Below are 26,518 nucleotides of genomic sequence, written 5' to 3' on the forward strand. Positions count from 1 at the left end.
GATCCGTATAAAAAAAATACTGTATATGAAATGTGCTTTTCGAATCAACATCCTGGAATTATCAGGCAAGGGTGGCATTCATGAAAGACCAAAGCCCCCTCAAAAACACTTAGAACAAGAAGCAATGGGTGGAAACTAAACAAGGAGAGAAGTAACTTAGAACTAAGGAGAAATTTTCCGACAGTCAGAACGGTTGATCAGTGGAACAGCTTGTCTCCAGAAGTTGTGAATGCCTAACACTGGAAGTTTTTAAGCAGATGTTGGATAACCATCTGTCTGTAGGGTTTCCTGCCGAAGCAGGGGGTTGGGCTAGAAGATCTCCAAGGTCCCTTCCAACTCTGTTGTTGTTGTTTATTTATTTGTTTGTTTTGTCATATTGGAGGTATGTAAAGATATAATAATATTCATATATATGATACTAGTTGTTGTTGTTATATTATTGTTATTATTATTATTATTGTTGTTGTTGTTGTTATTATACTATGTAGAAAACACGGGCTTTTCAGTGTAATAAATGCCTGCTTGCTTTGTGAGTTGTCTGCAAATTGGAAAAAAGGGGATAATTAAACACCACCCAATCAAATCATGTTTGTGTGAGGAGAAATGTGTGAAGTTGTGTTTAGTTGTGAGGACACCCCGTGGAAGTTGATCGGATAGTCGCTGAGAAAGCAAGCCTTCAATTACACTCAGGAGTTATCCCAGTCTTCATCACCTTTTCCGGAGATGGGAGAAAGAAGCAGCGATCTGGCGCGACTGGAGAGACAGGAGAAGACTCGATTTGGCACTTTCATCCCGCGTTTGCATTTCCAAACATTTCACTCCTAAAGTCGCACTTGCGTTTTTTCCTCCCTTTTTGAACTTCCCTCTGAAAATTCGACAGCTCAAACTATTCCATCGCGGGAGAACTGACGATTTTCATGCCACGCCTCCCGTTGTCATAGTAACAAGGCCGAAGATGGAGTCAGAATACCATGTCCCTCCCTCCTGGGTTGGTACCCGGCTACGCCTGCGCACTGTGCTTTGAGCGTCGGTTTGTCTGGTTTCTATGGCAACGGCTCCGGCTCTAAGTTTTCGGCGGCTCGCGACGAGATGAAGCTGAAGCGGTTCTTGCTGCGATATTACCCGCCGGGTGCGGAAAAGGTTCAACGGCAGAATTGGGAGGGAGAGAGACAGTTGCGGAGGCGAACTCCTATGGGAAGAGAGCTCGGCGGGGAAGGGCGGGGATGATAGGGAAAGCGGGTAAAGCCTTGAAGGGGGTGCGGGCAAACGGAGGATAACGGGGGGAGCGAAGGTGGAGCGACAGGACGGGCTACTCAAGGGAGCGGGTATGTTGGAAGTGCAGGAGGAAAGACCCAGAGAGGCCTAGAGGTGGAGCCCTTGCCTCACAATCAGGAGGCTGTGAGTTTGATCCTAGATAGAGGCAAGATGTAGGATCTCCTATTTGGGGTTGGACTAGATGACCTGCAAGGTCCCTTCCAACTCTGGTTAATCTGTTAAAAGACAACCAGAGAATGGAGGGCAAAGTTTCATTGCACCTTATTTGTTTGTTTTGTCTAATACATAATGGAGGTATGTGAAGATATAATAGTATTTATATACATGACACCAGTAAAGAGATAAAAGATTAGAAAAACATTAGAAATAATAATATTCACCTACATGATGCTAGTAAAATATATATATATAAAGAAAAAATAAGACGGGACGGAAGGCGAGCTGGTGCACTTATGCATGCCCCTTGTGCAGCTAAAGTTAACCAGGCCCGTTGTGGACTTGAAAATAACAAGGTGTCCAGCAAACCTGGAAACCAGAGAATTATCAGGAAAACCAGCTAAATATCAGGGAATTATCAGGGAATTCATGAAAAAATGGAATAAATCAGGGGGGGAAAACCCAAACTATTAAAATGATTAAAAGACAGGGAAAAATCATGTTAAAAAAGACGGATCATGTTGCCTGACAGAGCCAAGCAAAAATGAGCATAGCTGTGGCAACAACTTGCTTCCTCAGCCATCGATATTTCTCCATGGCTTAGCCATTTGTTATGACGTCATCTACGCCCGCCTTAACTAGATCACAAACTAGGGAAATGTCAGGAAAATATCAGTGAATTTCAAAATGCTTCCCCCTGGACACCCTGAAGTAAACTTAAGCTGGGCTTAGTAGACTCCTTCTATTCAGTCTTTTGTGGGACGTACTCTTAGTAGCAGTTTGTTTTTAGGTGCAAAAAAAGAATCAAGGGAAGATCTGCGTAGAGACTTGCAGACACAGCCAATCATCAGCATCCTGAAAAACTAAAAGAGGCCTTTCCTTTACATCTTAAATAATGATTGGTGGGAAGAGCATTCTCACTCATTTCAAAGTATTTGTTTGCTTGGATACTACCAGTTTATGGACATTAAATATCAGTTTGTGGGAATCATGGACTCAGAACAGGGGAAATGATCAATTATTTATTTTAATGAAAACTATTATTTTGCTATGTTAGGACTTCTGCAGTAGTTAGGGCATCTTACACTACTATAAAACAAAAAGGGAAATATGAAAAATTAGTTGAAATAGCAGCTGAAATAAACTAAAATTTATACTTTTATTCTAAATAAGATATTTGTCAAACTATAAATGGGTTCTTAAGAATCTGTTAATCTATGGTAACTTCTTCTGGTGCAGAATTCCAAAATATAAAATCTACCCTTTCTGTTTTTGTTAATTTGTCCTCTGCTTTATTGATAAGAATTGAATGTTACGGATTAGCTAGCCTGGTTTCTACTGGATCAACAAAATGTAAATTAATTTATCTGTTAATTTTTAAAAAAGTTTTCTGAAGCATTAGATGGTAGTTAATTTATAGCCAGTTAAATACTTCATATGTACTAACAAATGATTCAAACAGTGCCAATTTAATTAATTAGTTCAGAATATACATTTTATGTTGGGAAGTCCACAGGTCAAATCTGAACCATGCTCTTGCTGTAAATGTAGTTTCATGCAAGTTTTGTAGTATAGTTTCAGAAATCAAGCTAATGATCATAAATATAATACTTGCTATATGTTGAATGACATCTTCATTTTTCTAGTATTTAAACTTTAGAACTTTGTTGTGTTTGGTCTGATAAGGTACAGTTCCTGCAATACTAGGTGGATTGTAGTCAAGGCAAAGACTTTAAATATTATCTAAAAGGAATACAGCTAGTAGGACTATATAGTGCACCAGATCTATTTATTTAAAAAACATGCTTCCAGATAGGAAAAAGTATGAATGTAGTACTTGTCCACAAGACTTTAAAACAGTTATGCCTTTCTTGGAATTGCTTATCATTGCTTTACAGTATTTTAGGTAGGTATTTTATCTGCGCTTCTTCATGCTCCAAAAAAAATGTTTCAAGACTGAATCCAAAGTGTTGCCCAGCTATTTATTTATTTATTTATTAGATTTGTATGCCGCCCCTCTCCGTAGACTCGGGGCGGCTAACAACAATAACAAGAAACAGCATAAAACAAATCTAATATTTAAATTACTAAAAGCCCTTATTAAAAACCAAACATACACACAAACATACCATGCATAAATTGTATAGGCCTAGGGGGAAGGTATATCTCAATTCCCTCATGCCTGATGACAGAGGTGGGTTTTAAGGAGCTTATGAAAGGTGAGGAGGGTGGGGGGAAATTCTGATCTCTGGGGGGAGTTGGTTCCAGAGGGCCGGGGCCGCCACAGAGAAGGCTCTTCCCCTTGGCCCCGCCAAGTATGTGTACAAAACAGAGGAATTTTTTAGCAATTCTCCATAATCACCCATCTACAAAATCCTTCTCACTTATGTTTCAAAAATGGAGTGCAAGTGGCAATGGGAGGGGGATTGTACCTTGAAGAAACTAAGTTTATGCAATTATTTGATATATTCAACTAGTTGCAGATTTTTGGGTCCTGGTTTATGCCCTGCAGTATGACAGAAACAGCAGTAGAAATGCTACTTGAAAACAGTAAGTTTTTATCAAAGGAAAGGCCTGTTTTTGTAGTGCTTATGATTGGAATCTATCTCAACATGGAATTCATAACTGTATTGTTATGCTTCTTCAAAGGCATTATTTTGGAATATATTCAAAGTGGGGAACTGAAAACCAAATCCATAGATTTACTAGATCTCAATACTGCGTGAGTATTATCTTTTCTTATATCACTAGGACTATATATTGCATTGAACAATTTAAGTAATGCCCACATATATGCTGAACAAAAAAATGCTACCTTTTAATAATAATGTTTGTGTTGTTAATCTGGGCTTGTTTATTTAAGACAGAGATATGAATGCCTAATCCTGTCTCCTTTACATACTTAGCATATAGCTGTTAGTTTCTCTATAAATATTTTTGTGGCTTCAAATTTCTAATATCATAAAATCGGAAAACGCTATTTAGGACATTGAGTCCAACATCTTGCAGGAATTCCAATTAACCAGTCCCAGAAAATGACTATTCAGTCTTTGCTTGAAACATCCAGTGCAGTGGAGCATACCCTACTTTCTGTCACCAGGATTTTTTTTCATGGTTTACCATGATTCAGATGATACCTGGCAAAACCTTTTTGTTTACACAGACTTTATTTCTCAGTGAGAAACTTATACATCATATGTGAAATCCTTTGTATACACATATATTGGTTCTTAGTGGTATTGAACATTTAACATTTGAAAATATTTGAGACTATTTTCAAAGTACAGTACAGTAGTTGAATTTTAAAAAATCAATGGAATGTAAAAAATTTAACACCTATGACATATAGCATAGACATACTGTATATAGACACAGACATATATAGATTACCTTTCTTTTATGCAGGTGGGGATAGGGAAGAGACAAATGAACATGGTGAAGATCCAATACTTTTTAGTATAAATTAAAACATTATGTCATTGAAGTAATTACATCCTTACTTGAAAAACTAATTTCAAAGTTCATCTATCTTTAAGAAGACAGTTTTAAAATGTAATTAGTGTCATTTCAAATGAATTGATCAAAAATAGAAAAGCTACCTATTGAAAAACTTCGGGATTGGGCAACATAGAAGTCAGATTTTAAATTTGTATTTATTCTGGGAAAAGCTGTTATATGCCAATCCTATGTACGTTTACTCAGAAGTAAGTTCCAGCAAGTTCAGTATTTCATTTCTTCAATTTGCATGTTGCCTTTCTACCATATAATCTGGAAGGCGACTTATAATATTTAATACCGAAAATATACAAAATAATAGAAATAAAACCTATATTAATGAAAGAATTAACTAAAGATAGATGAAAGTATATATTTGCTGAAATAAAACTATTTCATGAGACCAAAGCAGTTTATGTTCTTCTAGAGGTAGATTGTCATAAAAGGAATTAAATCGCCACCTTTGTCAATGAGTTCCTGTACTAAGAACCAATCAGTTCCTGTACTAAGAACCACTGCAAGAAACATTTTCCCTTGGAGATTTAAAACTTATCAATCTTTAGGAGAATAATATATATAAAGCACTACTTGTTTTCAACAACCTTACTGAGAAATCTTGGATGTAATTCAGTAAAGCTTTTAGGAATGAGTCTTGCTCCTTTGTTAGTATATGGACAATTACTGTGTTAGAGAAGGTTGTGTTCCAAGCAATTAGGTTTAAAAGGTTAGAGCAATTATTGAAAACCTGATTGTTATAATTTAGCAATTCATATACCTAAGCTGCATACATATAAAATATTATAATTATCTATGGCCCTAAGAAAGATTTAAAAACTGTAATAGCTTTAATAAAATTGCTGCAAGAATGATTTGATTTTACGTAAAAGAATGTAGATGGTAGGAAGGGAGACTTCTACAATATTAAAAAAATAACCTAAAGATAAGCTTCTAAGAATGCATTATAGAATTCTTCTACCACCCCCACTGCATCGTCATATGTAGAGGCTCACACCTTACTTTATTTAAATTTAGAAATAAATTTTCACTGATCATTGCTAAATGGTTGAGTGAATGCTATAAAACAGTGCAACAATACATAATTCATTTTTATATTTATATTTTGTAAACGGCTGCTGAAATATTCTAAACAAGCATGTCTTACTCAGCTTCAAATTTGTGATTATAATCTGGGTGTTATAATTCTTCAATTTATTTTAATTTTTAAATTATTTACTTCAGCTTCCATCATTCCCAGAGAAACCAATACAGTACTGGCATGATGGGTGTTGATAATAGGAACAATTATATACCTGTTTGTCAGAAGATGAAAACTGTGTTTTAAAATGTACTTTAGAACTGATGTAGAAGCCTTAGTAGAAGATATTAGAAAAGCAGAGCCTCTCATTACACAGTCACGGAAAGATCAGGTTGTACATTTAATTCTACGATTACAAGAAAAGCTACGACAACAAGTGGACCACAAATTCTATCTTTTTAAGGTAAGAGTCATGGGTGTGTGTGTTAGTCATGCAATAAATAATCTTTATATTTTGAAACATTGTTTCCTCTCTCTTTTTCTGTTTGAGTGCCAATATAAGGAAACAAAATAAAATGGAGAAACATCATTTTCGTTAAATGTAAATAAAAGGAAAAGAAAATTAGCTATTGTCTCAACTATTGACACACACTGAAATGTGTCTCCATTATATCATTCAAACACTCTTGACTGGGGAAAATGTGTTTTCCTGCATTAAGATGAAGAATGATGATTACAATACATTGGGCTTTTTTAGAAGTTAAAGATCTAGACTACAAGTGTTAAACTTGCCATGTCACATTGCCATCGTGACATTTCAGGACATTTTTCCCATATAAGGAACAGGTGGATGTGACCTGCATGTGACATATCTGGCCTACGGGCTGCCAGTTTGACAGCCTGCCCTAGATCGTTGGCTATTAACGCAATTAACAGGAACAGATTTATTAAACTTAATGAAACAATTTAGAAGGCTAAGTTATTGGGTAAGATGGCAACATCTAGGCAATCATTAAAAAACTGGCCTGTTTAACATTTCAATAGGAAATCATCCTAACATCCCAATATTATAAAATCCAATGATTATCTTTCATAAAAAAAAGACAATGGTGAATTATTTCTCTTTTCTTGTAAAACTGAAAACTAAGCAAACTAGAGAGTCGGTCTGATGTAGCCAGCCTAAATACTAAGAGACTTAATTCTAAGCTCCTTTAAGAATCAAAGTCTGTTTGGTGGCAGTCTCTTATCCCAAACACACCTCACAAGGCAAAAATAGGAAGCAGGAGTATTAAATATGTTCTCTATCTTTTATTGACCAAATTTTAAAACAATGTAATAATAATAATAATAATAATAATAATAATAATAATAACAACAACAACAACAACAACAACAACAACAACAACAACAACAACAACAACAGTAATAAATCAAAGATTTCACAGGATTTCTATTTTATAAATGGTCTACAGTATTTCTTTTTCTGAAATTGCAATATTTTGTTGTCACAGCTAGATGGCAGTATTGAGCTATTCTAAATGGACTAATAGTGGATTCGATCTACAGTAGTCCCTGAAGGGGATTTGCTTCCAAGATACCTCAACCAAAGGAAGATTGATTGATTTAATTATTTTATTTCATTTCATTTCATTTCATTTCAATTTATTTTATTTTTCAATCAAGTATAGGATAGTAGTTTATATGAAGATAACATAGAAAGTAATGATAAAAAAGACAATAGGACAGGGACGATAGGCACAATGGTGCGCTTATGCATGCCCCTTACAGACCTCTTAGAAAAGGGAAGAGGTCAACTTGTAGACAATCTAAGGTTGAAGATTTTGGGGTTAAGGGAAGAAACAACAGTCAGGTAGTGATTTCCAGGCATTGATCACTCTATTGCTGAAGTCGTATTTTTTGCATTCTAGTTTGGAGCGGTTTCAATTTAGTTTGAATCTGTTACATGGTTATGTGTTGTTGCACTTGAAGGTGAAGTAGTCATTAATAGGAAAGACGTTTTGGACAATGTAATTTGAAAATAAATTCTTGTGCTTCCTATTCCTGACTTTGCTATGTTAAGCTAAGTGATTAAGTGGGTGAGTGATGTATTATGATCCATAAAGCATTAACAACTGGAATTGAATATGTACTAGAGATACAAATGTCCCTAGATTTCTTAAAATAAATGCTATGATTTCCCTAAAATGCCATGACTAGACTCTGAGATATATGGCACCAATCAATGCAAATTGTTGGCATCTGTTGTCAGCCAAAAATCTAAGTAAAGCAAATGCATTTTAAGAAAAGTGAGTTAAAACTTACTATAGTACTATACTATAATATATTTGTGCTAAGTTTGATTGAGTATATGCAAAGGAAAGATGCATAAACACCAATTACTCTATACTGCTTGTACTAGAGTAAGATATTTCAGGCAGTTGAATAGAAAATTTGACTATTGGAATATTAATCTAAATTGTAAATTTCATGGGTAAAACCCTTCACTAGTATCACCAATGCAATACATGAACTATAAATTGTCAATTAAGGGTAGGGCTTAGGCCTGTTCTACATTCATATGGATATTTTTGTATAAAGCAGGACTACTATGTTACATTCAGGAAGACTTTGTTCTGTCCAGAATCCTAGTGGATGGTCATGCCTATTCTTAAATGGGATGCAAAAATATAATAATTTTAAGTCTTCTTTTACAATATAATAGTAACAGAATGCCAGACTTTGAAGGGTTTTTTTTCCTTGTCAATTCTCTCACAGATAGATACCCTAGCATGAAACAATGAATTTGGCTAAGTTGGTGTTGCTAGAAAGCATTAGTAACTGTTTGCGGAATCATGGTTTTGCCATTGGTTAAAAAAATCAGCAGCTGAAATAAGTTGGATACAAAGTTTATCAAAAACTTTATTTAGATTTAATTTGTTCAATGAAGGGTAAAAATTTAATTCAATTTAATTCAATTTATTTGACTTCTATGCCGGCCAATTCCAGTGGGACTCAGGGTGACTTACAATGAAAATAGTACATACAATAAACAAGTCAAATAATTAGTAATAAGAATATTAAAAAAACAAACCAAAAAGGAATTAACCAATCGAATCCACAATTATACAGAACAGTTGCAGTTGGACGTGATAAGATGTTACAATGCTTGATTCCCCCATGTTCTATTTTTCAGATGACCACGTCACACGTCCTTGATATTAGTAACTGTCATATCTTAACTTTTCAATCTTTTCACTTAATTGAATTTTAAAACAACTTTTAAGCATTTTTTAAAGACCTTTGAATATTGCCTTTCTTCTTTCAAGGCCTTTTTTCTTTTAATAAAATAATTCAAAACTAGACAGTGAAGATAAAATTATTATAAGTGACATGGTCTTTCATCAGTCTATCTGGCAGCAGAGAATCAATTATCCAAATATAACTTATTTTTTAAAAAAAACCAATATCTAGGTTATTTATATGGAATGTAGTTAATTTGAAATAAAATAAAAGTTCTGCTTAAAAGATATCCTACATATTGATAAAAATAGGGGCTCTTCCTCCCCACAGTTCAATAAGGAATGATATGCAAATATATTCATTAGACACTTATTTGTCAAGAACAGAGAAGTGTAAATAAGACTAGTTTTCTATTTTCACTTCATATCACCTTGTAACTGTCAATAACACCTCTTAATGGAGACACGGGATGGGTATGAAATGACTGTGTCTTGCTTAGCTGTTTCCTGGGGGATCAGTTTGTTTGTTTTTGTGTGTGTGCTCAGCTCAGTGGCAAGCTGCTGTAACATAACATGATTGGCATTTGAGTGTCTCATACATAAAACATGCTGTTATGGCATGGTGATTTAATTTAATTAAGCATAATCTAGTCAAATCCTCATTTAATTCAAGTGAAGTGCATACTTAAACGCCTGCCATTGAAATCAATAAGCACTCAAATCAACGAAACATTTAATTTTATTGATACAAGTCACATATTTCAAATATATGTTTATGGAACTCTATTTACGAAGGCAAAAATGTGCAGAAATATAATGAAAAATCACTGCTATTTTTTTATAAATTCAGGTACTTCGAGCACATATATTGCCACTCACCAATGTTGCCTTTAACAAATCAGGTTCTTGGTAAGTTTGGATATGTTAAATTAAAAGTAAGTAATCTAAATGGAATGGTATGCCTAAACTAAAATTGTATTGTAAAATTGATACATTTAACAGTCCGTGGTATTGTTTTAACTAAAGAAAGTTGATTAAAGTCAGTAGGGTATGAAAGGCCAAAATTACAGCAGTAGCAACAACAGTAGGAAAAAAACCTCAATTAAAATGTTTTAGTAAAAAAATAGATAGCAAAATGACATTGAATAAACATACGATACAACTTTTTTCCTTTCCTTAGCCAGTATTCTGCTTTTTTTATCCATTTCTTGAAAGCTGCTAGTTAATAATGTAACAAATCCTACTATTTTAAAAATGTCATTCACTGACATGATATTTAAAACCATTAATGTTAACATTTGAAAAGCATGTCCCAATACTGAATTTATTCTTTATTTCAGTTCACCTATGCTATGGTGAATGTTTTTTTAATACTTATGTAATAGCAACTTGCCATTAAAATCCAGGTTTTAAATAATAAAGCTATTGAAACTGCAAATATTTATTTATTCAGGACAAGTCCTACTAGATATATATAACATATCATTATTGAACAATTCAAAAATACAAAGATACATAAAAACCCTTAACATTTTTCAATTTCTTACTAATAATATTTAATAACTAGTAGTGAGTGTGTCATGTTAGGAAATTCTTCTTAGCCTCTCCCTATTATGAAGAAAAATGTGTTGGGGTTTTTTTTTGGGGGGGGGACTCCAAGAAAAAACAGAGAAACAGATGCGTTGGCTCAGGCATTTCTGTTATTTGTGTTCTCTGTTCTTTTGCTCCTCCAGAGTAAAAGAGATTTATCTCCGTATTCACACACTTCTTGCTATCATCCTACTAGATAGAGCTATAGATTGTATTTATTTTTTTATCATTTTCTCCTCACCTCTATTTGTCTATTGGGTTTCTAGGCTTTGAGATGTCTATGTATTCCATATGCCAGGTAACAACATCTCTCTTGAACATAGGCAGCAGTAACAGCAAACTTTGTACACTAAGGCAGGAAGATGGGCCAGAGTATGTAAACTCAGAGGGCTTCTGGGAAGGGAACTTTGAAACTACCATACCTAGACTTTCTGGGTTCAGTCTTATTGTTACAACACCAATATAAGTCATCATGCAATATTTTCAACAAACCTGGAGTTTAAAATGTTTAGATTTGCCAATACTACATTACTTTAATAGCCGTTGAATTCAGTCAGAAGTGGGTTAATTTGTGGATGAGAACAAATGGGTCTGAAAACATAAAATGGACTTGTTTGTTGTAGCTTTATCACTGGAAGTTATGACCGAACATGCAAACTGTGGGATACAGCAACAGGAGAAGAGTTACGTTCTTTGGAAGGCCACAGAAATGTCGTGTATGCAATTGCTTTCAATAATCCTTATGGGTATGTAACTTTTCAAAATTCTATGTTTGTTTGTTTGTTTGATTGATTGATTGATTGATTGATTTCTATGCCGCCCTTCTCCTAAGACTTAGGGCAGTTCACAACATGTAGAAATCTAAATAAAATATACAGATTAAAATCCCCATAATTAAAAGTTAACAATACATTCATACATCATCCACCACACATTCATTCATTGGGTGGGGCAAGGTGTTAAAATTTCAATGGGCCCAGGCCTATCGGCAGAGGTGGCTTTTAAAAAATTTATGGAAGGCAAGGAGAGTGGGGACAGTATGGATCTCCGAAGGGAGCTCATTCCACAGGGCTGGGGCCTCCACAAAGAAGACTCTACCCCTAGATCCCACCAGATGACATTGTCTGGCTGATGGAAGCTGGAGAAGGCCAACTCTGTGGGACCTGACCAGCCGCTGGGATGTATGAGGCAGAAAACGGTCCCCTAAGTAATCTGGTCCCATGCCATGTAGGGCTTTATAGGTCATAACCAACATTTGTAAATACACCATGGTTATACATGTCTTCAGATCTAAGGTATGTTGTAAACTTAATTTGAAAGACATATTTCAATTTTAATTTGGTTTCCTCTCCTGTTTGATGCAATGCTGTTAGTTGCTAGGAGTCTTAGGGATTTGGCACTATGTAAGTTAAATCAACAATTTATTTGGAGCTAATAATTAAATAATTAAAACAATAACATTTTTCTATTTATTTAGTGACAAGATTGCTACTGGATCATTTGATAAGACCTGCAAATTATGGAGTGTAGATACAGGAAAATGCTATTATACTTTTAGAGGACATACTGCAGAAATTGTAAGTAATGAGTTTTTGTTGCACCTAACAACTAAATACTGTATATATAACAGAAATGAGTAAAACAGTTTGATTTTAAAATGAGCTGTTCCAATATCATTGGATGTGTTCCAAATGTGACACAACTTGCTTCAAGCTCAGAACAGTTGTAAATTAGAATGTAACACATCTTAGACTTGAACATTTCCTTTTCTAATAGGGAGTAGTTTCAATTGTTACAAACTTTTTCAGTCATTCAATCTTGTCATTTAATGACTGCAATCCATTCCAGCAATTTTATTTATTGGAAGAAAAATAATATACCCTTACTAAAGAAGTAAACCATAAAGAAGAATCAGAATACTATAAGACATGGGATGACTGGTATAAGTGATTAAATAACAGATCTATAGGCTATGAACGATGAAATTTAAGAAGGAATAGAAGTAAGAAAGGTGCTAGGGAACTGTAAAAATGAAATATCTTTGTATTAAAACAGTACTATTGTAAAATAATATATAAGTAAGGAAAATATTGTCCAATATAAAGATAAAATTAGGTAAGGACGGATCAGAGTCCATCAGGAGTTGGACGGCCTATAAATCCAGTAAAATAAAATAAATAAAATATATGATTGCTGTATGATTGCTGAATGTTTGGTTAATAAGTTAATTTGCCATTTATAATCCTGTGCGATTCTGACCAATAAGACATAGATCAGCAGGAATTACATTTTGTCGTGCTGTCACCTGCCTGACAGCAAGGAAGTTAGGAAAACTAAAGATTTCTAAAAATATCTGCTTTCCTTCTTTTATCTTACAGGTTTGCTTATCATTTAATCTTCAAAGCACACTAGTTGCAACTGGAAGCATGGATACTACAGCTAGATTATGGGACATACAGAATGGAGAAGAAGTGGTCAGATTAACAGTGCGTTGCAATTACTTATAGTTCTAGCAGGCATAGTATGCTTTCTTATGTTTTAAATGAAATAAAAGTTATTGAAAGAATACAGGTACCTTATATCCATTGCTTTTTTATCCATTTATTCAAAGTTAACCCTGCTGTTCTGGGTCCTTTTAGACTGGAAACAAAATTTGAGACCCTGTAAAAATGTTTTCCTGCATATCTGAAACTTGAAATTACATGACTTTGTCTCATTTGAGGGGTTCTTTCTTTCTTTGCACAGAAAAGCCCCCCCCCCCTGGGCTGTGTGCAATTATTTCACTTTATATATAGATTAGGCTTAAAATTTCCAAGTTTTTGAATACCTTTAGCATTGGCATACTAATTTGAACATTCCTGATCATAAACAAATGAAAAATGAAATGAAAAAATAATGTCAATTTCCAATGCCAAAGATAGTCAAAAAATTTGGAACTGGCAGGCTAATCTATATATAAAGTGAAATAATTGCACACAGCTGGGAGGGGGACCCCTTTCTGAGCAAAATAAACAAATAAGCATCAATTTTTCATTTTATTATGTTCAGAAATGTTTAAATTAGTATACCAATGCCAAAGGTATTAAAAAAAATTGGATTTTGCAGGCTAATCTATCTATAAATTGAAAAAATTGCACACAGCCGGGAGGGTGGGCTTTTATGAGCAAAATAAACAAATAAGCATTATTTTTTTCATTTCATTTTTCATTTCATTGTGTTCAAAAATGTTCAAATTAGTATACTATTAAAAAAAGTAGTTAAAAAACCCACTTCCAGGATCACAAGCGTATAGTAAATGTGAGGAGAACAGCAGGGTAGCAGTACTGAAAAACTGGTCCATGAAGTTTTGGCCTACAGATATATGATTATCACAATCTGGTTAATCAGGTATCCAGTTTGTGATTACACTATCTCAGAGAATTGTGGTCACATGATTGGCATTTACAACCTTCCCTTTTCTGAGCAAAGACAATCGGGAAGCAGGCAGGGAGTTCCAAGTCATCCTATAAATTGAGTCTACCATTTTTGTTCTGATGAACTACTACATACCCACCTCTGCTTGTATTTGGTATCAGCTGCCCACTCAGTTGTAGAAGTATTCATGTTGATTAGAGATGATCCAATTCACCAAATAAGATCCACAACCTATTTTAAACCAAATTTTCCCAACCTACTTCCACTTGATATTTTGACTGTTTCCCATGTTTTTTGTATTGTTTGTCCAATGCATACACATCAGTCCGGCTTTATGAACTATAATATTAATATGTCATAATAAGCCAGTGACTTATTTTTCAGGTTCCAATTTGATATCCTTTATATTGATTTACTTTTACCTCATTTCATGTCTGAAAAAAGGTTTGTACTACTGTATATATAAATAATTCAATGAAATTCTCTTTTTTATAACAAATGTAGGGCCATTCTGCAGAGATAATTGCGTTAGCGTTTAACACCACAGGAGACAAAATAATCACAGGTTCTTTTGATCATACAGTTGCAGTATGGGATGTTAGCACGGGCAGGTACTATATTTTTTATGGCATGTTTTATAGAAATCCTATTTTGTACATGCTAGGATTATATAGTTCATAATGTGCCCTGTATACATTTTTGTTTAATGCATTATACAATAGAGTCAATGAAAGAGCTATTTTTAAGGCAGATTTCCATATTTTCAGATTACTGCAGTTGGATTTCTGTCTGCATTATGGCGTAGTATAATATAAAAACAGTGATCATGGTTTAATTTTGTTTCCCATTTTTCCAGTGTACATAGGTAGATGACAAATATAACTGAAAAGGGCAAAAACAAACCAGAGATTGCCCAAATAATCTAGGATTATCTGGTAATTTTTAAGGCAGACTCTGGTTTGTGCCAGCTAGTTTAACAAGCATAAATTGATGTCCTGATGTCTCCATAAACTCCAAAATCTTTTATATCTATATTATAACACTGTTGTGTTTTACTTACATGTTTTCTGTCTCTGAAGCAAATAAAACTTTTTGAACTTTAAAAGATAAAAACTAGGTGTATTATTTCACTGAGACTCCACAGCAACAAATTAGCCAGTTACTTTGCCAGTATGTTACATATGTTAGGTATTTTGGAGAACATGTGATGCAACTTTAGTTATTTGAATTATTTAAAATATTTATATTCTTTCATATTCTACATTTGAAGTAGCTTTTGGAAAATTAGTATATAATTATAGTGCAAGTATGTCTTTATATTGAGTTGAAAAGTTCATCAGTGGTTTAGTGCTATCCAAAATCTCAGAAGAGTTCTTCAGCCTTTGTAGAAAATAACTACATGCAGAAGGGCTTTTTTAGACTTATTCTTTAATAAAAGAATCTCTTTAAAGGGCAATGCAATTCAAGAACTTGCCTCTTAAAGTGTCATTTATTCAGACTTAAAACAAGCCAGCTCAGGCCATTTCCCCTCTAAGGCATAGAGTGTTTTCATAGCCTCACCTAACCAAAGCTGAAGTAATAAAAAGCTTGTTATCATTTTGCTAAACTAACAGTAACAATCTTTAGATAATTGCTATGGCCCTAATGGACAAATGATAGTCTCCTTGATTCATACAGTATATTTACTAGGTGACCTTGTGCATTTTAAAACTAATTTTCCATATTTTTATAAAATAAAATGCTGACATGCATTTAGAAAATAAATATAATACAAACCACTCATTAAGCTTTACTGTGTAAACTTTCTGAGTGAAAAACTCCATATTTTAACACCAGGGCTGCATTTTTGTTCATATTTATAATATTTAGGTAGAATTTTTTTCTTCTTATACTTATTAAATAAACTTACTGATACTTATTAAATAAACACATTAAGGACAGCACTATCTGAAGCATTTCTCCCACTTTTTCCCAAGGATGTCTGTGATTAATGTATATCAATGTAAACTACCATTTAACTTGAAATTTATTTTCTTTCCCATCAGGAGAATGCATACTTTAATAGGCCATCGTGCAGAAATAAGCAGCGCACAATTCAACTGGGATTGTACTCTGATCATCACTGGATCTATGGACAAAACATGCATGGTACAATAGTGTATTGCAGGTTATGATAATTTTTTATATGGAAAGGTTTTATTTATTCCTCCAAAATATTTGATCCAGCAAAAAGATTCAGTTATTCATGTCTTCTTCAAATTTATCTGACCCTTTTTAATTTCTCATCAGGAATTCTGAGATGTAGATCCAAGCAATGGAATATTGCTTCCTGTATATAATTTTATCAGATTCTATACTAACAGCATATAAAGTGTTAGACACTAATAGAGACAATCAGAGATACGTGCCAGGAATTCCTAGAACTTTGCAGAATGGTATGTTTTAGCCAGAACCTCAATTAAAAGATAAGGGATATAGATATTAAAGATATATTGACTATACAATATTGGCAGACTAGACAGTCATGTTTTTGTTCAGCCATTTTGTAATATAATTGTCACACTTTTGGTTCAAAGACGCATTTATTGGCACCCTTCAGTCTCCAAAGACTATGGTATCATTCTCTGGAAAGAGTTCCTAAAATGCCGTATGACCCAAGCAGCAGATCCCTGCTCTCCATGTCTCTGAAATAATATAATGAATTGGTAAAACCAATACAATTGGTTCCAGCTACGTGGTAGGAGTTATCAGAACATGGCTGTACACAGTCATGAACTGCTTCTGGGACTCCAGCTCTGGATTTTGCTTCAAGGTTTACTCCTGAAGCCTTTTCCAATTATGGATATGGCCATAAGGTAATGGAAGTTTGCAGTCAGAGTTTCCCTTCTCCTAGAAGATGGTTTTGCTGCTTTATCTAACATTGATACCTAGAGCCCTCTTCTGCTTTCAAAACCATTGACCATCTTCTCCTGTAACCTTGGAAAGGTGCTACCAGGTGCTATCAGCTGCGCTATCTGGACCAAGGTTTTTTTTAATGTGGTATTACTCCTCCAACACTATAATATAACAGGCAATGATCTTCCAAGTATTCATATAAATTTGGGCAATCGGGGTCAGAAAGGTGAGGAGGAAGAAAGCAGCCCACATGCCCATTGGAGGAAAAAATTGGATTAGGAATTTGGGGGGGGGGGACAAAAGGAGGCCAACTGCCTATCTATCGGTGGAAAAAGACAGAATCGAGATGACTAAAGAAATACCACACCAAGTGATTTTTGAGCACATGTCAACTGAGTAGGAACAGCAACAAGAATAATACACTAAATATCAGCTTGACTGGAAAAGAAACATAGATATATATTGAACTCTGGCAAACTAAATCTGTCTCTAACAATTCTGTAAAAGAGCATCTTGCATTAAAAATTATTTCAGTAAATGTCTTGTTTACATTACTATTATGTCATAGATGCTATCTTTCACTCTGATTTACACTAGCTCTATGTTCTTTAAAGAAAAAGATTAAAGGCTAGCTATACTTGCAATGAAAGTCCGATATAACATAAAATGATAATGTTTTGATTGCCTGAATTTATTTGTGTAAGTTGCTTAATGTTTTCCCTCCACATTGCAGCTTTGGAATGCTTTGACAGGCAAGCGGGTAGCAACCTTAACAGGCCATGATGATGAAGTATTAGATGTTTGTTTCGATTATACTGGCCAGCGTATTGCAAGTGCCTCAGCTGATGGTAGGTGAAGAGGATTTCTGAAAAACTAAAATGGTTTTGCATTCTGTCAGAAGGTATTCCTCTCAAACTGAAGCGCAAATGATTCCTATAGCCATGTAGTCTGCAAACTGGCAGAAAATACTTTGAGATACAGGCAACGCTCAGACTCATTCCCACAACCTGTGCCTATGTTCAATAGTGAAAGAACACAGGGCAAAAACATCCTGCAGAAAACACAGCTCCACAACACAGTCCTTTCAGCAGTTCCAAAAAGACCCCACTCCCATTTGTCCTATTCAGGTGACCCTGATGACCCAGACAAACCTCCAAGTGGCCTCAATGACTCTCTAAAAGAATGCAAATTACTATCTGTCTGCTAGAAATATAAATCCTTCCATTCCCCAGCATCCAGTCAGAGTTGAGGAAGCATCTTGGATGAGAAGCGAAATCTCTTCAAAAAACCCCAAGAAAGTTCCAGCTGCTTCTTGAAAAAGCACCTTTGGGACAACCATGACTTGGATGACTGAGAATCTCCATAGATATTTACTGTCCAGGGTGTCATTTTTAATTATCGAATTATCTAATTATCTCAAAGAATATTTCTTGTAAGGATGTAACATTTGAATATATATTTTATCACACTGTGTGACATAAATTTCAGCAAAAAAACTTCAGAACCTGCTAAGTCTCTTATAACCACATTTTTAAAGCAATCATAGACTTTTTATTTGTTTGCATTGCAATCTGTTTCAATGACTAAAGAGCACCAGGGGACTCTCTAGACTACACATGTTACTTAGAAATAAGGCCCCCTAAACCAGGGGTAACCTTTTTGCCATTGCGTGCCAAAAGCAGGGGGAGAACAGGGAGGTCATGTGTGCATGTGCCCATGCCCCTAATTCAATGCACCGCACCCCATGTATGTGCTCGTGACTCCCAAATGCAACCCCTGCTTTTGGCACCCGATGGCACAATGGACATGTTTTTCACCCTTCCCAGGCTCCAGAGGCTTTCGAGGAGCCTGGGGAGGGGGAATCAGCCTCCCCCATTCTCTCAGAGCCTCCACATAAGCCCTTTAATGACCTCAAAATGGGCCACTGCTAGCCAAAAATCAGCTGGCCAGCATGCACATGCGCACTGGAAGTGATCTATGGCAATGGATCCCATGCTGGTAGATATGGCTCCTTGTGCCCCCTGTGGCACGCATGCCATGGATTAGCCATCACAACTGAATGATATCATTTGCAAATAAACATACTTAGGAGTTAGACTTATCCAGTATATCTTATATTTTTATCAGAATTTTATTTGAATTTAACATTTAACAAAAATGTAATTAATCTATTTAGATTCTTTATTTTTTCACCAAAGGATCAGCAAGAGTATATGATGCAGAAACAAAAAAATGTGTGGCAAAACTTGAAGGTCATACAGGAGAAATTTCAAAGGTAAACCAAATTGTTACTGTCTAGTTATTTGAATATCAGATCAGGTGGGCATAATACAATAGAAATCAAGTATCATAAGTTAATATTTTGCACATTTCATTGAGATAGAGCATCCTGTGAGGTAAAAGAGCATATATGGTAAATCATCATCATTATCTTCATCATCTTTTTTTAAAAAAATGTGATTTTTTAAAATACTTTTTTGGTATTTTTTGCTACCCGCAAGGCATGGCCATGTGGCACAGGACAAAGCGAACCAGCAGTGAGGTAAATTAGAACCCACCCCTGCTCTCACCCCAGTAAAAAACCCAAAAACCTTTCATGCAGTATTAAAAAGAATAGAAAAGGGGGCTATTTTAATGGACTGCTAAATTGGCAAAATGGACTATTAAATTAGCCATGGTCACCCAGTCACATGACAACCTGGTCACGCCCACCTAGTCACATGACAACATAGTCATGCCCACAGAACCTGTTGTTAAATTATTTTAATCCCACCACTGCATGATGTATCTTCAACCTATGAATTGCTACTTTGATATGCAACTATAACAGTGTAGTAACACTAATTGATATTTTCTGACATACATTTTAATCCATTAGTTCATAATTAAGTCTACAGCTTAATCTTAAATTAGTTCATAATTATTTGTACATTTTGTACTTTTTTAATTTTGCAAAATAATTATAAGTACCATTCTGAGAAGAAAGACAGCGAATCGGTTTCTGGTGACTTGCCATGGAAAACTTCATTTTGTTTCAGTGCCCTAAATCAATTTAGACTAGATTAAAGCCACCTATTTGGCTGCATGCATAAAATAGGAATAGAAGTGCTGACAAACTACAATAAAGTGTTCTACTTTCTTAACTTTTGTAAAAAATATAATTTTATCATTTTTTTGAAGATCTGTTTCAATCCTCAAGGAAGTCGTATTCTTACAGCCAGCTCAGATAAGACAGCTCGCCTTTGGGAGCCCAAGACGGGACAATGCATTCAAATATTGGAAGGCCACACTGATGAGATATTTTCCTGTGCTTTCAATTACAAAGGAAATATAATTATTACAGGTAACTAGTACATAGTCTGAAATAGAATTGGTATAGATCAATTGGATTTTTTTTAATCAGGTAGTGGTGAATACAAATAAAGCAATGTGAAATAAAGAGTGTCTCTGTTTTTCTTAGTCCAGAAACTTGGATTAAATTAGTTTGGAGGGGATTGCTCTATTTACAATTTTCATCTCTTACATGAGAATGAAGTGAAATAACTTTCAGATTTCAACATTTGCTTACACATCTGTCATGAAAAAGTTAAGTAGAAGCAGCTGAAATGTTACTACTGCACTTTGCTAAACATTGCAGCAAGAGAAGACTAGAGAAGGCAATATTATTCCAGTCACATTTGTCTTTTTTGCCTATGATCCGAATTAGACTTTACATTAAGCCATAACTTAATTGATGTATCATATAACCATGTATGGATTATAATGTTGAGTGCTGGCCTACTAAACACTGTAATCCATATATGAGGAATCGTAATTGCTTTATTTTACGGTTTATTTTTAACAGTTGTATTACATATAAAAATAAGCAATATAAGCTTGAAATTATAATTGTGGAAAGCTGTATCTTATGAATGTCTGCTTTTTGCCTTACTGTTATAAAGCCATAGTATATAAAACTGCTTTATATTGAAGTGGACCATTAGTCTATGTGGTGCTATAGCATATTCTCAAAACAACAACAACCCAGAATTGCCAAGATTTTAAATAAAGGTTTATTTGTATCATTTCAGAGAGCTTTTTCTGAAGATATTTGATTTATTCTATAATTAAAGAATAGCACAATAGCTTTTTAGGTATAAGGCAAGCAAGATTAATTTTCAAAAAAGAGTAGTAATTGTGGTGAATTACTTTAGATTATGAGCATTACTGATTACAATCAAAACAAGAATAGTGCTTAAAATAAAATAAACACAATACTTCAGTGATCCAGCAAGTAAACAAATCTTTAGACTGTTGTTTAGATATTATGGTTATAAAAAAGATTTAATACTTAATGTTATATTCTTCTCTATTTTTTTTAGGAAGCAAAGATAATACATGTAGGATATGGCGCTAATTGAGACAAATGCTGACACACCTCTAGGAAATTTAATTCAGAGTTTTTATATAGACAGTAATCTTTAAAAATCTGCTTTTTTGCATTTGCCTTTATATTCTTTAAGAAGCAGAAATATTTAATGGACTTAGTGTAATAAATAACTTGGCTAGTTATATAAAAATGTGTTATTGAGAAAATTATAAGAAATGCCTTTTTTTCCTCTAAAGATCTATAGGCTAGTTGGAGAGAGGAAGTTTCATCATACTGTTAGTGTTACTCTTAATTTAGATACCTTATCCTTACAATGTTTAATTTTTATTTAATAAAACATTTCCATATGTATAATGTAAATATTGTAGTATTGATTGGAATGTTCTATTTGTATTTTATATTTGGGACTTAATTTTGAATTAATATTGTATAATTCTATTTCTTGATTTTTTTTTTAAAGTATAGTTTACATTTATGGTTTGTCCCATCCTCAAAGATTTAAGCTGAAATGAAAATGATTAAATTGATTTTGGCATTCAATTGTAAGAATCATAGTGGTGTTGAAATAGCATAACCCACATGTCTTCTCTTTTAATATGAGCTGCCTTTCTTCTCAACAACTTGATGTTGATTTTACAGAGCCTTCTAATCTGACCTGCTGCTTCTATATGAGCAGGCTGTCCAGGAAAATGCCTGCCCCAAAGTTCATGCAATGTTGTTTATGTTGGCTCTTGTATAATTCTTGTATAAACTAGAATTAGTTGATATTATTATTTATGATTCATCAGTTCTTAGTCATTAGAAACGATTTCCTACATTTCTGTTTTGCATACTGTTAAAAAACTGTTGCTTTCAGCAAAGCATCATTGTGTTCTAAAATATCCAGAAACTGTCATAAAGCTTAATTGTAAATGTGTGTGAATCTAGATTTTGTTATATGGCTCTGAAAATATCAACTTTCTTCAACACTATGGATAGTTTCCTTTTAATGAAGAAAGCTTAAAAAGTCCGGCGAAATCTCTAATATAGCAAAGGACCACTATTTTATACTTTATATAACATAGCACCTTTCCAGATGTGGAAGGTGAAACCTCATTTGTTTCTGTAATACATACATTCAGAAAATTTATAGAAACAAAAATTAAATAAAACTATTAAGATGCTACTAAAATGTAACTATTTTCAAGCAAATATTCCACATATCAAAAGTGCGGGAAATATTATCTGCACATATATAGGCTCAGAATATATGATTATATGAAATAAATCTTATATCTTACATTAGGGCTAAGCATCAATTACTTAATAGGCTTTTAGGTTTACTGGTAGTCTGATCTTGCTGGTAATGATTTGTACAGAACTTATCTCCCATTAAATAGTTGTACGACCATGCTTTATTTCATCTGTATTACATACAAGGGATATTCAGAATAAGATTTAAGAAAGATAAAGGCAGATTGATAACACAAATTTATTTCAAGTCAGGCTTCAGTACTAAAATGTAATATATAGAGAGAAATGTCATCACATTGTTACATTGTTATATTATTTGTGCTTGTAAACATTTATTCTACCACTGCAAAATCTGTGTAATTCACAAACAATTTGCCAAAAATAAATATATTTCAACAATATATCAATCTCCAATGATGTATTATTTTATTGATTTCTGAGTGCAAACACTTACTAATAAACTTTGTAGGAAATGGCACTTTTCTAAAGCAGACCAAGGTGCTAGTCCAAAGTTCTTCTATAAACAATGGTATTCTTTACTTTTCTACATGTACTGTAGAATGATTATTTTCCAGAAAGCCACTTAAATTGATAGAAATGCTGGCAATATCTTTGCTGTATATATAAGAAAGGGCAGGCATGATTGGGAAATGGTGGTAATTATGTCTATACTGAATTAAAAATTGCTTCTAAAATAGTGCAAAAATAATGTTATTTTGGGATACATTCTAAAATCATAATCCGGTAGTGAAAAGCACCCCTTTTTGTGAAATAAATATTCAATATCATAGTAGCGCCACAATGAAAACTACTAGCAATGGATATTGGCAAGTTGTACTGGAGCTATTTACCAGGTAATAACTGAAGGGTTGTTTTTACTGCAACCTGATTTGCTTCCTTGATTATTGTATATATTAAAATCAGATTCTTTAGCTGTTACAAAGAATGTTTGAGAACTATTTTTCTGAGTAGCAAGGTACTAGCTTTTGACAAGCACATTTTTCTGTTAGAAAAATTTTATATATTATATTTCAAATATTTATAATGAAAGGATACATTAGTTTAAAGATGTTAGAAATAAACTGTTGTTAATAGTATGAAACATTTCATCAGTACAATCTTCCTATTAAGGCATAATGGAAAGCCATTATTTTCCAGGTTGGCCTATTTGAATGTTTTTACTTTGGAGTTAAATATTTAATTCCTGACTGAACCCACTGCAAACTTATGTACTCAGAGTACATGTTTCGATTATTTATTCGGAGATTGGAAATATTTTTTATAAAGCACATGAATTATTGTTAAAACTGGGAAATGCTAATATGAGGGTTATCCGGAAAGTAAGGTTACAAGGTTTTTTTTAAAAAAAAATTAAAATATAAAGAATAAAGATATTGTAATAAAAGTTACACCGATTGTAGCATAGGTATTATATTATTTTTCCAAATAATTACCATTCAGTTCAATACATTTTGTCATCCACAGGATGAGGTTTTTGATACCTATGTCATAGAAGTCTCCCACCACCTTTTTCAGCCAATTGGTCACTTCGATTTTCATTTTGTTGTTACAGGAAAAGTGTTTTCCACAAATGTGTTCCTTCAATTGAAATTCCGTACACATTTTGTCACACGTTGCCTTGACATTACATCCTCTCCATAAACTGAAATGATTTAGCATTCAGGGAGCATATTACAGCATGCATTTCGCACTCGGTGGGTAATGGAATGAGGACGCTCATCTCTAACCTTCACCACAACACCAGTCAATGATCTACTGACCACTGGCACTGTTTGTTCGCATCCACTAGCTTTCGGCTGCATGATAGTAATACCAACTTCCCCTGCAAACCTTCCCCGTGAGAACTATGTGTCTTGTAACTTTACTTTCTGGATAACCGTTGTATTTTGACAATGGCCACTCAGGCAGTCTCTCTAGAATTCCCAGAGAGACTCGATTCTACTAAAGGACAGACCAGCATTATACTCACTGAGCAAGAGTTTTATGAACTCATCTAAAAGGCTTTGGGCTTAATTCTTTCAGCAGACACACTTATGGAATGACTTTCAGACTTTTCAATGCAGTGTCAGCATAGACCTTAATTTGTTCCTTGGGAATAGATTGAAAGCAGAACGATGTAGAATTCGTTTAAGGACTTGATATGTACTCATTTGTCATTGTATAATCATTGGGCATTTAAACCATAAATACAAAGTTTTGTTTTTTGTTTGAAACTGATTTTTGTTACTGGGATTCCAATTAGCAGTTAATATATACTGTAGTTGTCAGATTATGGAAAATGTCTTTTTCATTTAGATTTTGTAGAAAAAATAAAACCACCACAGTCATTTAACTGCATATCCTCTTCTTTTCAAGAGCAATGCATTCAAGATTACCAAGTCCTTCATATAGTAATATTTTACATTGGCTCTTCACTTCTCTCTTTCTGCCCTGCCCTCACTTCCCTTCTTTACCCTTTGGAACAAGGTCATGGTGTAGCAGCAGAATGGATACTTTTCAGCTCTATTTATGTTGAGATTTTGAATAAAACGGGGCCACTCACAGATCACTGCTGCTTAAAATGGAATAAAAATGCAAATAATATCTTTCAGAAGGCTTTTATCCTAGCTCAAGAAGCCAGTCAAAGAGGCTCAGAGTTGGGCCTTTAGTTTCTTCATGGAGCTTGCAAAATCGTACCACAGCATGAAAGATATCACCCACTTTCCAGCATTTCTGGTGCACAAACTGCACAACATCTAAAAACTGGAAGGGGAAAAAAAGAATTTTTAGAAAAGGTTTTGTTTGTCACTTTTTCATCTCAAGCTAAGAGATCTAAACTAATACACATTAATTCACAGTGTAACTAGTGAAAACAGCTGTACCAAATACGTTGTGCATATATGAACTGCCCTAAATCATTGACTGCAGATTGGCAGCCAGATCAACTGTACTCATTCCCATTTTGCTATTGATCATGATCATAATGATTAATGACAAATCAAATGATTCATATACATTTACTAAAGAAATGAGGACACTATTTAAATGCAAGTTGTAAAAATAAAAAGAATCGTTTTTTCTTAAGATGACTCTGATGAAACTGGGTTGTAGGTTTCTAAAACAGCTCAAATGTCTTTGTCAGTGGAAATTAAAACATCCAATACTGGATCTCTAGTTCAATCATAGAGCAGCACAAAATCCTAGAGAAAGCATGTTTCAGTCTAATGAAATAAATAAGTCATCATAAAATAAAATAAACATTTACCTGCATGACTCATTACTGTAAATCTAGGTCTGAGACATGATTGTCTCTTACAGTTGTGAATGGACAGATTTTTATTGTAATGGTAGTGGAAATAACTTAAGCAATACCAAGTAGCATGTAAATTGTAATACTGTACTGTACTATCAATTTCTGGACTGCTGTCTTGTGTAGGCATGAATTGGACACACGTCACAATAGAGTCAATGAAAGGTAAAGTACAGGCTTAAGTACAAGATGCTTGGCTTTAAATCCCCAATTATCCCTGGAACACATGGTGCAGAATTAAGATGTCATAATCTCTTGACCTTATTTAGAGTAGTGTGAAGACAAAAAGATTTTGTGTATATAGTACTTGGAGCAGCTTAGAGAAATGATGAGATGAAGATGCAACAAATTTATAGTATCTCAATGACAAAAACTTTTTTTTTTTTTTGCAAAACTGTAAGAAAAAAGTCCTTGTAATTTTCTGTCTGAAAAAGTGACATTTGTTTCTAATTACTGTAAATCATGTCTTACAGTATTTGGCTTCACTTCAAAGTACTAGTTGTCAT

At 34.0% G+C, this 26,518-nt stretch overlaps 2 protein-coding genes across 5 annotated transcripts in view; one reads left to right on the forward strand and one right to left on the reverse strand.

Moving 5' to 3' along the window:
• The first annotated feature begins 997 nt into the window (after positions 1-997).
• Positions 998-23,103, forward strand: DAW1 (dynein assembly factor with WD repeats 1). 4 transcript variants are annotated; one of them, XM_070753328.1, is made up of 13 exons: positions 998-1,129; positions 4,081-4,153; positions 6,281-6,425; positions 10,052-10,110; positions 11,415-11,537; positions 12,269-12,368; positions 13,170-13,277; positions 14,710-14,816; positions 16,251-16,353; positions 17,834-17,948; positions 19,299-19,375; positions 20,281-20,443; positions 21,462-23,103. In XM_070753328.1, exons 1-13 carry the CDS (start codon positions 1,090-1,092, stop codon positions 21,494-21,496), a joined length of 1,248 nt encoding a protein of 415 aa, XP_070609429.1. In that variant the 5' UTR covers positions 998-1,089; the 3' UTR covers positions 21,497-23,103. The 4 variants fall into 4 exon arrangements, with proteins under 4 accessions (XP_070609429.1, XP_070609433.1, XP_070609431.1 ...); XM_070753332.1 differs by having other exon boundaries at positions 1,046-1,129; positions 6,166-6,425; XM_070753330.1 differs by lacking the exon at positions 998-1,129 and adding an exon at positions 1,379-3,981.
• SPHKAP (SPHK1 interactor, AKAP domain containing) overlaps positions 22,855-26,518 on the reverse strand; it is a 57,408-nt gene continuing 53,744 nt past the window's right edge. The window contains exon 11 of the mRNA XM_070754238.1: positions 22,855-25,465. Within this exon, the coding sequence (XP_070610339.1) occupies positions 25,322-25,465 (144 nt within the window). The 3' untranslated portion in view covers positions 22,855-25,321. The remainder of the gene's footprint in view (positions 25,466-26,518) is intronic.

Source organism: Erythrolamprus reginae, chromosome 5 (assembly GCF_031021105.1).
Source record: "Erythrolamprus reginae isolate rEryReg1 chromosome 5, rEryReg1.hap1, whole genome shotgun sequence".
NCBI lineage: Eukaryota > Metazoa > Chordata > Lepidosauria > Squamata > Dipsadidae > Erythrolamprus > Erythrolamprus reginae.

Coding starts and splice junctions, on each gene's coding strand:
- DAW1 (XM_070753330.1), top strand. CDS start 3,933: ATGCCCTGCAGTATGACAGAAACAGCAGTAGAAATGCTACTTGAAAAC. Junction 11,538..12,268: donor GCTTTCAATAATCCTTATGG/GTATGTAACTTT, acceptor CTATTTATTTAG/TGACAAGATTGCTACTGGAT. Junction 12,369..13,169: donor GAGGACATACTGCAGAAATT/GTAAGTAATGAG, acceptor TTTATCTTACAG/GTTTGCTTATCATTTAATCT.